Source organism: Lampetra fluviatilis, chromosome 52 (assembly GCF_964198595.1).
Source record: "Lampetra fluviatilis chromosome 52, kcLamFluv1.1, whole genome shotgun sequence".
Lineage (NCBI taxonomy): Eukaryota > Metazoa > Chordata > Hyperoartia > Petromyzontiformes > Petromyzontidae > Lampetra > Lampetra fluviatilis.
In genome coordinates, this window is record NC_136326.1 from 4,520,109 (window position 1) to 4,533,306 (window position 13,198).

The following is a 13,198-nucleotide window of genomic DNA, read 5'->3' on the forward strand; positions in this document are numbered from 1 at the left end:
GCCTTCCAAACAGATCCTGAAGCAGGAGTGGCCGAAGAACTGGCCGACGTTCATCAGCGACATCGTGGGTGCCAGCCGCACGTCCGAGTCTCTGTGCCAGAACAACATGGCCATCCTGAAGCTGTTGAGCGAGGAGGTGTTTGACTTCTCGAGTGGGCAGCTCACTCAGTTCAAGGCCAAGCACCTCAAGGACAGGTGAGAGACCTCGTGAGATTAAAAAAAAACACGCAGCTCCGTGGTGCCTGCGCCCTTGCCGATGCCGTGATGGGTTCTCAACAGGCAAAAGCCCGTTGGCGGTTAGAAACTGCCAAAGCGTTCAACTTTGTAAACTAAAACTAATCTATATTCTTGGTTCTTTCGGTAAAGTCACGTAGAAGGGAAACAAAATAATAAAAATATAAAACAATAAAATTCGTTTCGATTGCAACACAAGCAATCATCATCAGGTGTGAAAACCACAGCAAGATATTTTTTTTTTTCAAATTTTCTTGCTGTGGTTCCACACCTGATGATGATTGCTTTTGTTGCAATCGAAACGTCGTGATAATGTTATTGTTTTACATTTTTATAATTTAATTGTTTCCCTTCCACGTGACTTTACCGAAAGAACCAAGAATATGAATTCCTGCAGTCACGAAAGCTTTAAATCAAAATTTAAAGCTAAACTATTTTTTTTATTTTACGAGGTAAAGCCCACTGAGCTGTATAGCTCTTTTTCAGAGGCGACCTGGCCACAAATGATAGCTCACCGAAGTGGCTTATCACGTGGACATTTATAGCAGCCAAATACTTTAAACACACGTTTATAAATGTGGGGGGGGGGGGGGGGAAACACCGGAGGACCCGGAAAAAAATCCACACGACCACGGTGAGAGAGGGGAGAGAGACACGCTAACGCCAAATATACGGCAGGCGTCGGGGTCGGGTTTGAACTCACCACCTCCTGTATACCAGGCGAGGTAGTTAACATCCCGCCGCAGCACAGTAGTCGCCCGCTCTTGACGAGAGACAACGACTCGGAGGCATGAGGAACCACAGACGATCAGGAAGGCAGCGGCCCAGGCGGTGAGGCCGGCGCCAACAATTGCTCAAGCTCTGCGGTCCTCTGAACATTAAGATGTTTTCAGCCAATTGATGAGTGGTTGTTTCTTCACCAGTGGTTCTCAACCTCTTTGGGTATGGTTTCTCCCCAATCAAGACAATGGTGCTGGAGGCCCAGACCAGAATAGCCACATGGGACCCCCTATTTCATTTGCAACAAAACACAGGCCCAATGTCAATCGTTCTTAACCTGGGGTGCACGTAGCCCCTGGGGGTGTGAGATGCCCTTTCTGGGGGTACCAGACATGGCCAGATTTTCTAGAAGGTAAATCATCGAAAACACAAATTAAGTATGGGCACGTAAGTACAACTACTTTGTTTCATCAAACCTATGTATTCATTAACATTGTACATTTTTAAACGATTGAGAACCAACTGTGGGTGCAAGGCTGCAGTATAGGTTAAGAACCACTGCCCAATGTGGTGTGCCCTCTTTTGTTCGAGGCCTGGAGAAATGTATTCCATTTGTGGCTCTTCTGACATGGTAGTACAAGTGCCTTCTAAGCCACGTATCTTCCTCTCCATTATTAGTGTAAACGATATTTAATTAGAAATAAGTAATATTTTAAAATGCTTTTTTTTAAACACGCTTTAATGAAATGTACCGTACGAGTAATGGCAAAACTTCACAACTCCAGGAAGTGGCCCCGAAGCTTGCCATAACGTAAGGGACCGTGGTGATTTACAGCCAACGTCAGTTGAGCGTGGACAATTAGACCCAAGCCGAAACATAACATATAAAAAAGATGGTTTAATAATATTTTTGTTTATTTTTAATGATAGAATATAGTATTGTCATCAGTATGACATAAGTATACCAAGTTTTGCAGTCGATACCACATTGGGAAGTGGGTTAAAATTGAGTTACAAGATTTGAGGATACGACAACAACAACAGACAGAGTGAGTTAAATAAAAGCATGTAAAAATACATCTCCTTCGCCTGAAACTTTGTGACATATTACGCTTTTTGACAAAACCATAAACAAATATATATTTCCTGTACGAGCGACGAGATGCTGATCGTGTGCGGGTGATGTGTCCCCAGCATGTGCAACGAGTTCTCACAAGTGTTCCAGCTCTGCCAGTTTGTCATGGTGAGTCGGTGTCAATGTTGTTCTGCTATTGCGCTCTAAATTGACGTTTGAAAGTGGACTCTTTAATAAAACAAAACTAAACGTATTTTAATTGCACTTGTGAAATAACAGCGGGAGCTCCTTCAAAATTAATGTAGGTCAATGCTCGTTTAGCTCTGCTGCCAGGGTGGGAACGAAGGGCTGGATAAAACAAAAACACGGGCAATGGGAAACCTGTCAATTAAGCTCTAAAATCGTTTCTTATTGATTTTGTTTAACCAGGTGACAACTCAAGCGACATAATCTCATTTGCAAGCGTGTGATCCAAGTGACCGTATTGTTGACATAGAATACAACTGACAGCGTTAAGCGTGTTATCTGTTTTTATTGTTGGTTAAAGTAATTGGTTTGTGGTCACTGACCCTTGATGAGTGAGGAGTATCTAATAATTGAACCAGTGCGTGGCTAACAGCTGCTAACGAGCACCTAACTCGGATAATACACTTGCGGGGCGATCGAATGTTAGCCGTGTGCTCACGAATGTGCCCACTGTTGCAAGTGCTGTTTTCCCCACGAGAAGAAAACATTGAAACCGCCATGCTCGCTTTTTGTATTCCCTTGCAGGAAAACTCCCAGAATGCACCACTTGTTGCCGCCACCTTAGAGACACTTTTGCGCTTCCTGAATTGGATTCCTCTCGGGTACATCTTTGAGACGAAACTCATCAGCGTCCTCGTTTACAAGGTGAGACGATATAAAGAGGGAGGGGTTTTTATTGCCACCAGGTGGTTTGGCATTTTAGGATTGACACCCAGAGCCTACGCTAATCCAGCTGGGTGGCACTGGTAGATGCCCCAGCTCTCACAATCGCAAGGAAATGACGGTTCAAGTCCTATTTGGTGGCCGACTAAAAACATGATCCGAACCTGGGTCGATAAAATGAGTACTGCTTTTTGTGGTAAGCCAGTATTTGTTGGCCTATGGAGAAACTAGATCCTAACTGTAGAATTGTTGAATATCCACCACTGATTAAGAGGTCAGAACCACCAATGGAGGTGAACATCACCTGATGCTCGTTTGAACAGGGGGAGGCGCTTAAACCTTTTGTTTCTGAGTGAATACATTTGCACAGGTTGCATGCCTGTCAATCCATACAGTTTACCTGTATTCTTGTGCAGGGAAATTAAGTAAAAAAACACACATTTTGTATTTTTTGTTTCTCCCTTATGATGGGACTTTGTAGGATGAACGTTGAGATTTATAAGGGCATGGGGTGACCAACAATATCTGAATCGGTCTGTAATAAGGTAGGCACTGATAAGGGCTTGACATGTATGAGGTTGTATGCACTTGCAGCAGCTTTTTCATATGAATTGTGTTGGCAGGGGAGGCTCCCGTTGTGTAACGATTAGCGCAGTGGACTTACAGGTCCAATCCAGAGGTCGCCAGTTCAATCACTCAGCAACTCGTGTGTGGTGGGATGAAGTGTGGGTACTTTCACCTCTTCCAAAACATGTGGCCCAAATCACCTTTAGAGGGGCTCTCTGGAGCTCTCTCCTGTCAGCAGTGGCATGGTCAAGAAATTGCAGGGCTGCAGCTTTTCCTTTTATATACGTTGGCGCTCGTTTGGATGTATGTGTGTGCATGTTGAACCCCTTTCGCACCGCACGTAGCCACCCGTGCTAATCGGAGGTGCACCTTCCCCCGCAGTTCCTCAACGTACCCATGTTCCGTAACGTGACTCTCAAGTGCCTGACGGAGGTGGCGGGCGTGCGGGTGAGCCAGTACGAGGAGCAGTTCGCCACCCTCTTCAGCATCACCATGGCCGAGCTCAAACAGGTGCCAGCCCCATTCACTCACAGCTGTGTCAATCCATACGTGTGTGTATATAAATTCGGTGTGGGGAGCAGTGGTGTAGCAGTTAGCGCGCCGCGCTACGGACACGGGGACCCGAGTTTCATTCCCGCTGCCGGCCAACGCCGGTGATGATTATCTGAATCGGTCCTCGGCCTCCCCTCGGTCGACTCGGCCTCAAATGAGTACCTGGTGCGGTGTGTTAAAACATTGGCACGAGGGAGACAAAGGCGACCAGGCGTAGTGCTGATCAAAGACCTTCTCGTGTGCCATTCCGGCCTTCATAGGTGCTCGCTAACAGCACTTGGGGATCTTTGCATAAAGTGGGGAGCGGTAGTGATCGTTTGGTAAACAATAGCGCGTATGAAAGGCTCAGGAGGAGGTGCCAGGATGCGGGTTATTTTTTCCACTGCAGAAGACGAGCCGCGTTGCTGACGTCACGCGCCAATGGACGAGTCGGGACTGTTTCCCCACAGTGGAGCCATGTCCTCGGGAGTGCACTGATTTGACGTTCCCTGACCCTCCCTGCTTGATTCGAATGTCTCGCGAGTCCAGCGTGTCCCGGTTTAGTCTCGGCTCGAATGCGCCAGTGGAAAAGGGGTAAAGTAAGGCGACGTTCTCACCCCTCTCCGTGTTGTCTGTTGATCCTTGTCGCGGCACAGATCCTTCCGCTGCAGACCAACATCCGGCTGGCGTACGCGACGGGCAAGGACGAGGAGCAGAATTTTATCCAGAACCTGAGCCTCTTCCTGTGCACCTTCCTCAAGGAGCACGGCTCGCTGGTGGAGCGCCGCGGCGACCTCCGCGAGGGGCTGCTCGAGGTGAGGACCCTACTCCCCCTCCCCCCTCCCTCCTTTGCTATAATAATGTAGGGTGCTGTACATGGCAAGGCTTAGAGTGGGGTCAGTGGAGATGGGTGGAAACAAATGCAGGGTGTGCTGTACGAGGGAAGGTTCGAGAAGGGAAGTAGAAGACGGTGGAGTCTGTTGGAAGAATCGACCGGGGTAAAGTGCTGGAAGTTACCGGGGCGTGGCGGAGCGCGCGTGTATCAGGGGGAGCGAGGCCCGTAACGGGCGCCGGCTCGGGGACTGAAGGACGACTGCCCTGACATCGGGGCCGAATGTTGGAGATCGACATCGTGGAAACCATCGGGCCAACTGTCCGAGATCTGCATCAAGAAGGACTGTTTGAGGTTAATCTAGTGGGAACCACCGTGGCTGCAGATGGTCATAGCTTTGTGAACGCGTTGGTCGTACTCTCGCCTTGTAAATACGTTACCGTAAAATAAATCGTCTAGAAAATGGAACAATAATATATTTTCTTCGTTGTTTAACTTTTATTTTAATGCTTTTATTGCAAGTGAAAATATCCTGCTCTTTTGTGTTCTCATCATATTTGGTATTCGTAACATTTCAAGAGAACAAGGCTGTCACTAAGGTGCCATGTTTCACAGGCAAGTATAGCCAGCCAGTACGCGGTGATGATGCAACATGGTTTATTTCAAATAAGTAATTTGCAGGTACATTTTTTAATTCGAACAGTGGCAAACCGGCACACATGGCCATACTCCTTTGTGAATAACGGTCACTGCAGTGTTCGTGGTTAGTATACCACACCTGTGAACCCCTTATCAGTGCCTACCTTATTACAGACCAATTCGGACCTGATTGGTCACTCCGTGCCCTTATAAATCTCAACGTTCGTCCTACAAAGTCCATCACAAAGGAGAAACACAAACAATAGACAAATACATTTTTTGGACCTGAGAACTCAATTTCCCTGTACAAGAATACGGGTATACCGTCTGGGTTGACAGGTATGGTATACCTGCGGTACTCCAGATGAAATCACCCGCAACTAATTGCAAACGAGGCCGTCAACACGCCCCCGCCGTATTTGACCAGCTCGGCTGCCGGGCTCGCGCGGCGAGCTTCTGTGACATGCCGTGGCGAACCCTCGCCCCCGCTACCGTGTGGTGGCGCCGCGATGGAGGCGAGACGATAGCCCCGCGACCGTGACGTTCTCGCCCCAACGTAGGCCCTGCACTACATGGTGGTGATCTCGGAGGTGGAGGAGACGGAGATCTTCAAGATCTGCCTGGAGTACTGGAGCCACCTGGCGTCGGAGCTCTACCGCGAGAGCCCCTTCTCGGCCGCGCCGCTGTTGCTCGGCAGCCCGCACCACGACGTTCCACCCCGGCGACAGATATACCTGCCAGTCCTGTCCAAGGTGGGCGGGTGGGCGATCGATCGGGTGGGGTTTCTGAGTAGGTGGATTGGTTGGTGAGTCTGTAGTGATGGGGATGGGTGAGTCAGTGGTCGGGTGGGATCGGTCAGAGAAATGCAGGATGGATAGGTGGGTGTGCTGGGTGGGTAGCGGATGGTTTGCTCGTTTGGTAGATGGGTTCCTGTAGCCCATTGGCCAGAGCAGAAATTGTTTGCCACATAAGGCAGCCAAAGTTTAGTCATACCGATGGTTATGTAATTCACTGCTATTGGCCACATGAAGACATTGGAAAAATATATTAATAAGTGAAAGATTGGATGATAGGTGGGTTGATAGGTATGATCATAGATCCTTTGGTGGGTTGGTAGGTAGAAAAAACGAGTCGGTGGGTGTACTGGGAGGGTAGTGGGTGGGGGGGGCGGTATTGCAGCAGTTAGCGCGGCTGCGCTACGAACCCGGCTATGACCCGAGTTCAATTTCCGCTCTCGACCAAATCACAGTGACGATTTTCTGAACCGATCATAAGCGGGCCTCCCCTAGGTCGACTCGGCTTCAAATGAGTACCTGTGTGGGTGGGTCAGTGGCTGGGTGGATCATTTGTACTTTGCCAAATCCTGGGTATGCGATTGCCGATTGCTTCTGCTCACCCTCTGGAACGTGTGGTTGGTGGTGGTGTGCGCGCGTGCATCCCGGTGCTTGTGCAGGTAAGACTCGTCATGGTGTGCCGAATGGCCAAGCCGGAGGAGGTGCTCGTGGTGGAGAACGACCAGGGCGAGGTGGTGCGGGAATTCATGAAGGACACGGACTCCATCAGCCTCTACAAGAACATGAGGGAGACGCTCGGTATGATGATCCCGCGCGGACCGGTCACTTTCATTTGTTGTGCCCAGGTCTTTTTTGAGAAATAAGCTATTAGCTCAGTGGGCTTTACCTGGTAAAAAAAAAAAATTTGCGCATTTAAATGTGATTCGCCTAACTTTCCTATACTTTGTATTGTTGTAAATTTCTGACCTGCCTCGACTAATCGCACCTTCGATTTCCACGGTTGGCTACGTACGGTAAGAAAGAAGTTAAACATAGAGACATGCTGGACATCTGTGAAAAAAGAGCCTTGCAGCTCATCGTATTCCTCCGGTAAAAATAAAGATTCTGAAGTCAAAGAACTCTCCGTGCTCAAACGAGCGTGGAGGGTGGTGCTCATCGCTATTGGTGAGTCTCAGCCAGCGATGGATATTTAATTAGTTAAGACCATGAGCCAAGGCCAGATATTTCACTTGTCAGTACCAGTTAAGGTGGCATAACGTTATTGGAGCCAGTGGCTTTGTGTGGCCAAGACCAGTCAATTATGTGAAATGAGTAAGGTTATTAAATAATCCACTCTTATTCGCCATGGGACTTGTTTTGTGGACTTGAGGGAGATTATGGTCTGAATTCATCTCTGATCGATATTTGAACTCCGACCTCGCGATTGTCATTTGAATGCTCTGCTAAACAGCCGCTATATTAAGCACAGTTCTGGTCACATCACCTCCTCATGTGCTATGCCGACCTTTTTTCGGTTTGTGCGAAACAGCTCTTGCCTCAGCATTCTTGAAGGCCGCATGAGGCGGGGGGGGGATTTTTGTGTTTGTGTGTGCATGGGGCAGCGAGCCTTCGACACTTCACGTGGCCTCAAAGTGCACCTGGCCTGGCACAGGCGCTGTGGTGATGTCACCGTCTCTTAGTGGCGAATGGCAGTTATTGGTATTGATTGGTGGGGCAGTAATGGTTAGCTCCCTGTACTACGAATCTGACGACCCGAGTTCGGTTGCCGCTTACGGCCAAGACAAGTGATAATCATCTGAAATGGTACTGGACCGACTCACCCTTAAAACTGAGTACCCTGGTTCGTTGTGTCAACATCGCCACCGGGGAGACAAAGTCGGGTGGGTGTGGTGCTGGCCACCCACCGCTTTGTGTGCCGTGCCGACCTTCATAGGCGCTGCTCGCTAAGCACTTTCCCCAAAAGTTTGTCTAAGGCGAAACGGGGGGTGTTTGTTTGTTTGCGGGTGCAGTGTACCTGACGCATCTGGACTACACCGACACGGAGCGCATCATGACGGAGAAGCTGCAGGCCCAGGTGAGCGGCGTCGAGTGGTCGTGGAAGAACCTCAACACGCTTTGCTGGGCCATCGGATCCATCAGCGGCGCCATGCACGAGGAAGATGAGAAGCGCTTCCTCGTCACCGTCATCAAGGTGCGCTCTGTCGGATGAAGGCTGACAGCGCTAATGGAATGCACTCCGTCTGCGTCTCCGTCTGTGTCTCCGTCTGCGTCTACGTCTGTGTCTCTGTCTGTGTCTCCGTCTGTCTGTCCGTAACAGGGTTCAAGATAAACTCTTGTAGAGGTGATCCAGTATCTTTGGAACGTTGAGTAGGGTTCGACGTCTCCATCTCTCTTTCCAGCTGTGGTTGTGAACGCGTGAATGCGTTTGCGCTGTGTTTCTGCCTCTACGGGACCTTTTTTTGCCATTATCACAATGATGAAAGAAGAAGAATAGGCTTTATACTCTTTGTGGCAATAAAACAGGCGTTAAGATGTCTTAACATTGGTGAGAGAATGCAAAAAAGGTGTTCTCTGGTCTAGCTAACACTGGTGAGACAAGGCAATAATAAAGGCTGTCTCTGGTGTAGGACAATCAGTTTCAAGGACAATGCATATATTATCAGAGAATGTTTGTTTGCATGTTTTGCCACAAGTATGTGTGGTTAATGTCGACTTGACGCCTTGCAATAGGCATCTATTTGGTGTTTGAACATTTTAACACCTGTTTCATTGGCAGAATAGGTAAAGCCTATTCTTAATTTTTCGGTCTCTGTCGCAAACACGATCACTCTCGCATTGGATGATCCAATGCGAACAGAATGTTCATACGGTAAACCCCAGGCTAGCCGGATTTCACAATTCATCCACGGGAGATGATGCCGGCTAAAGAATAAAATAATTCTCTACTGCCTCCACAGCCACCTGGAGCATGTGGCATGAGTCAAGGGCCCCCTACACAACCAACCCCCCACACCGTGTTTGCGTGTGGTTCTTCCTCTGTCATATGGCATGGTCAGGGAAGGGCAGTGTGGGGAAATCAACAGTTTTGCTACGTGTCCTAGTTGAATTTCAAGATCCTCCCACCATTCCGTGGTAGTTGAGTTGGTGCTCATCTTTGAATTCCGAGCTCCGCAATTTTCTCTCTCGCCCACTCTCCTCTGCAGCACTTTCATTCACTCACTTTCTGGCGTTTGTTGTACTTCCTTTGTGCCGTGTTAGCGGTGAGGGGTTTATTAGTGATTTTTTTTCCCCACTTTGCTTTTAGGTTAATTGTTTTTTTTATTTTGTCCCTTTTAGCGTTTTTTTGTGTTTTTGGTTAGTTGATTTTTTTAACTCCGCTTTTGCTTTGGAGGGCGACACACTGCAATGGTGAGTACTGTATTAAACTATACGACAACGGAGTATGCAATAAGCACAGCACTGCAGTATTTTACCATCATTATTTTACAATTTATATTACTGTGGAATAAATGAATGCAAAATGAATTGTAATACATTTCAGACGTGTTTTTTTTTATGTTGGTTATAATGTACATGGTTATTAGCAATGTATTGCATCGCTCTTTATTTGGCGTAGCAACTAGCCGGACTTTTTAGCTCGCCAGACCAATGCTCCCCCCCCACCCCCCCCCCCATTAGTCCGGGTTTTTACTGCATCAAGTAATTTGCTATGCGGGGCTTGCCCAAGAACGGTTGCCCTAAACTTAATTAAAACTAAAAAGCACCCATGGTTAGATAGTTAAGCCTTCTCGGCCAAGGTCGATGGCATCACACGCCACGTGAGTGCCTCGCTTTCCCCTCCACCCCCGCCCTCATTTTCTCTACTCGTTAACCTTTGTGACTGCCCTCCCCTCACCTCGTTAGGACCTGCTGGGGCTGTGCGAGCAGAAGCGCGGCAAAGACAACAAGGCCATCGTGGCCTCCAACATCATGTACGTCGTGGGGCAGTACCCCCGCTTCTTGCGCGCCCACTGGAAGTTCCTCAAGACCGTCGTCAACAAGCTCTTTGAGTTCATGCACGGTGAGCGCAGAGTTATTACCGTGCTTGTACGTACGTACATATGTTAAACTTCTTTCACACGTACGTAGCCAACCGCGCTAATTGGAGGTGCGAGGGAAGAACGACACAACTAAACACAATAAGGCAGTTTGTAGCGATGCATGGAGCATTCAATTACAATTTTATCATTCTTACGCTTGTCACGAATCGTGCTTCTATGAAACCCAAGTTCATTCAGACGTTTCCTCATTTGCGTTCTCATTCACTCCCTCACTTATTCATGCGTGAGTTCACCTACTCGCTCATCCAATCGCTTACTCCTGCGTTCGCTTGCTCGTTTGCTCGTGCACTCGTGCATTCGCTCGCTCGTTTTGTATGTATGTATGTTGAACTTCTTTTGCACACTGTACATAGTCAATCGTGCTAATCGCACACGCATTCTCTCACTTGCTCGCTCGCTCATACGCTCGCCCGCCTAGTCACTCGTTCGCTCGCTCGCCCTTTGCAGAGACGCACGACGGCGTGCAGGACATGGCGTGCGACACGTTCATCAAAATCGCGCAGAAGTGCCGCCGCCACTTCGTGCAGGTGCAGGCCGGGGAGGTTATGCCCTTCATCGACGAGATCCTCAACGGCATCAACACCATCATCTGCGACCTGCAGCCGCAACAGGTGCTGACGGGGCTCGGGGGAAGGAGCCGGGTGTGGGTTTGGGGAAAGTGACACTCCTAGAGTTGTCACCCCACTTTGCTCATTTTCACGAAGCTCGCAAGTTCAAATCCTGGCTGGGGGTTGACTCTGCCCATCGTACGTGCGAATTCCCTTAAATGAGAGTACCACTTTGTGGTGAAATCAGCGGCGGTTGCCCTCTGGTTAGACTCACCCTCCATCATAGGAATGCTCTTAACAAGAGATGAGCACTATTCTTAGGTTTTTTCGGTAAAGTCACGTAGGTAAAACATCAAAATTAATAAAAATAAAACAAAAATCACGACGTTTCGAAGGCAACACAAGTCTCCGTCATCAGGTGGGACCGTCACAGCCGGATTAGCTGCATCAAGTGAGTTGATACACTTGATGCAGCTAATCCGGCTGTGACGGTCCCACCTGATGACGGAGACTTGTGTTGCCTCCGATACGTCGTGATTTTTGTTTTATTTTATTTTTATTAATTTTGATGTTTTACCTACGTGACTTTACCGAAAAAACCTAAGAATATGAATCCTTGCAGTCACGAAAGCTTCAAATCTAGATGAGCACTACTTTAGTGCCAATTTAAGCAGAAAATTACTTTGCCTTTGTAGGGTAGCGGGTCATCGCACTGCGTTCAAACCCGTCAACCCCGAGTTCAGTTCCTGCTCACAGCCAACACCAGTGACAATTATCTGAACCGGTCTTGGGCCTCCCTAGGTCGACTCAGCCTCAAATGAGTACCTGGTGTGGTGTGTAAACATCGCCACCAGGTAGACAAAGGCGGCCCGTGAGTGGTGCTGGTCACCGACCCTGCCGTGTGCTGTTTCGGCCTTCATAGTTGCTCGCTAACAGCACTTGCACCCATAAGTCTGTTGAGGCTATATGGGGGATCTTTGTCTTGTGTGTGTGCGTGTAGGTGCACACCTTCTACGAGGCGGTGGGCTACATGATAGGCGCCCAGACCGACCAGGTGCTGCAGGAGAGGCTCATTGAGAAGTATATGCTGCTTCCCAACCAAGTGTGGGACAGCATCATCCACCAGGCCACCAAGGTGAGATCATCGACCACACCGGATCCCACCACGGCACCCGTGCCAACAGGGGTGTCACATCGAGGTCGCGTGGAGTGGACCACGTAATCCATGGGCGCAGATCAATATTTTACTTGCTGGTACCATCTGAGATGGCGACACTTGAGTTGTACAAACATTTATTGTCCACCTCTGGGTGGCGCTCCTTGCTGCGGTGTAAATGGGATAGCAGTATGAAGTAATCATGCTGTATTTTCCGACTCTGCGTGTGCTTAATAAGCTCCCAGGCACAGACATGATGCAAAAAAAACGCGGCACAACCTGAAATCACATCGGAGAGACTCGGTGCCCTTGCTTTAAGACGAGGCCGAGTTTATAACCAGAGGGCCTGGTGCGAACGTTACGACGTCCCACCCATGCTGTGTCACCGCCTGACCTCTCTCCTTCCCTCCCTCCCAGAACGTGGACATCCTGAAGGACGCGGAGACCGTGAAGCAGCTGGGTAACATCCTCAAGACGAACGTGCGCGCGTGTCGCGCCGTGGGCCACCCCTTCGTGGTGCAGCTGGGCCGCGTCTACCTGGACATGCTCAACGTCTACAAGTGCCTGAGCGAGAACATCTCCACCGCCGTGCAGGCCAACGGTAACGACTATAAACTAATCGACAATTTTTTTATTTTACCAGGTAATGCCTGGCTATCAGATGATAGCTCAAGAAAGTGACTTATCATCACGTGGACATTTATAGCAGCCAAATACTCTAAGCGCACGTTGAATCTAAATGTGGGAGGGAAAAACCGGAGGACCCGGAGAAAAATCCACACGACCACAGAGAGGGAGAGACACGCAAACTCCAAATATACAGCAGGCGTCCGGGTCGGGATCAAACCAACGACCTCCTGTATACCAGGCGAGGGAGTTAACATCTCCCCTAGCCACCGTAACGGCACCCTCCCGTCCGCCCACCCGCCCCCGGCGAGTCTCTGTCGCGTTCCACCGATGCTCAGCTCATCTGCATTGGTGTGGGGAGGGGCCGGGGGGGGTGTTTTCTTTGACATGTTGTTTAGGATTGCGAAGAATATTTGTGGAATTTGCCAAATCAACCTGAATGCTGCTGTGCCTGACCTCACTGGAT

The 13,198-nt window shown here is 49.0% G+C and overlaps 1 protein-coding gene across 4 annotated transcripts in view; it reads left to right on the forward strand.

Annotated features, from left to right (window-relative positions):
- Positions 1-13,198, forward strand: part of LOC144949105 (exportin-1-like) — a 65,895-nt gene that overhangs the window by 37,519 nt on the left and 15,178 nt on the right. For all 4 annotated transcript variants that reach the window (XM_078878949.1, XM_078878947.1, XM_078878948.1 and 1 more), the window contains 12 exons: positions 14-195; positions 2,149-2,197; positions 2,801-2,920; positions 3,887-4,015; positions 4,693-4,851; positions 6,068-6,259; positions 6,961-7,099; positions 8,311-8,492; positions 10,205-10,361; positions 10,849-11,012; positions 11,950-12,084; positions 12,523-12,706. In XM_078878949.1, coding sequence (XP_078735075.1) covers positions 14-195; positions 2,149-2,197; positions 2,801-2,920; positions 3,887-4,015; positions 4,693-4,851; positions 6,068-6,259; positions 6,961-7,099; positions 8,311-8,492; positions 10,205-10,361; positions 10,849-11,012; positions 11,950-12,084; positions 12,523-12,706 — 1,792 coding nt within the window. The remainder of the gene's footprint in view (positions 1-13; positions 196-2,148; positions 2,198-2,800; positions 2,921-3,886; positions 4,016-4,692; positions 4,852-6,067; positions 6,260-6,960; positions 7,100-8,310; positions 8,493-10,204; positions 10,362-10,848; positions 11,013-11,949; positions 12,085-12,522; positions 12,707-13,198) is intronic.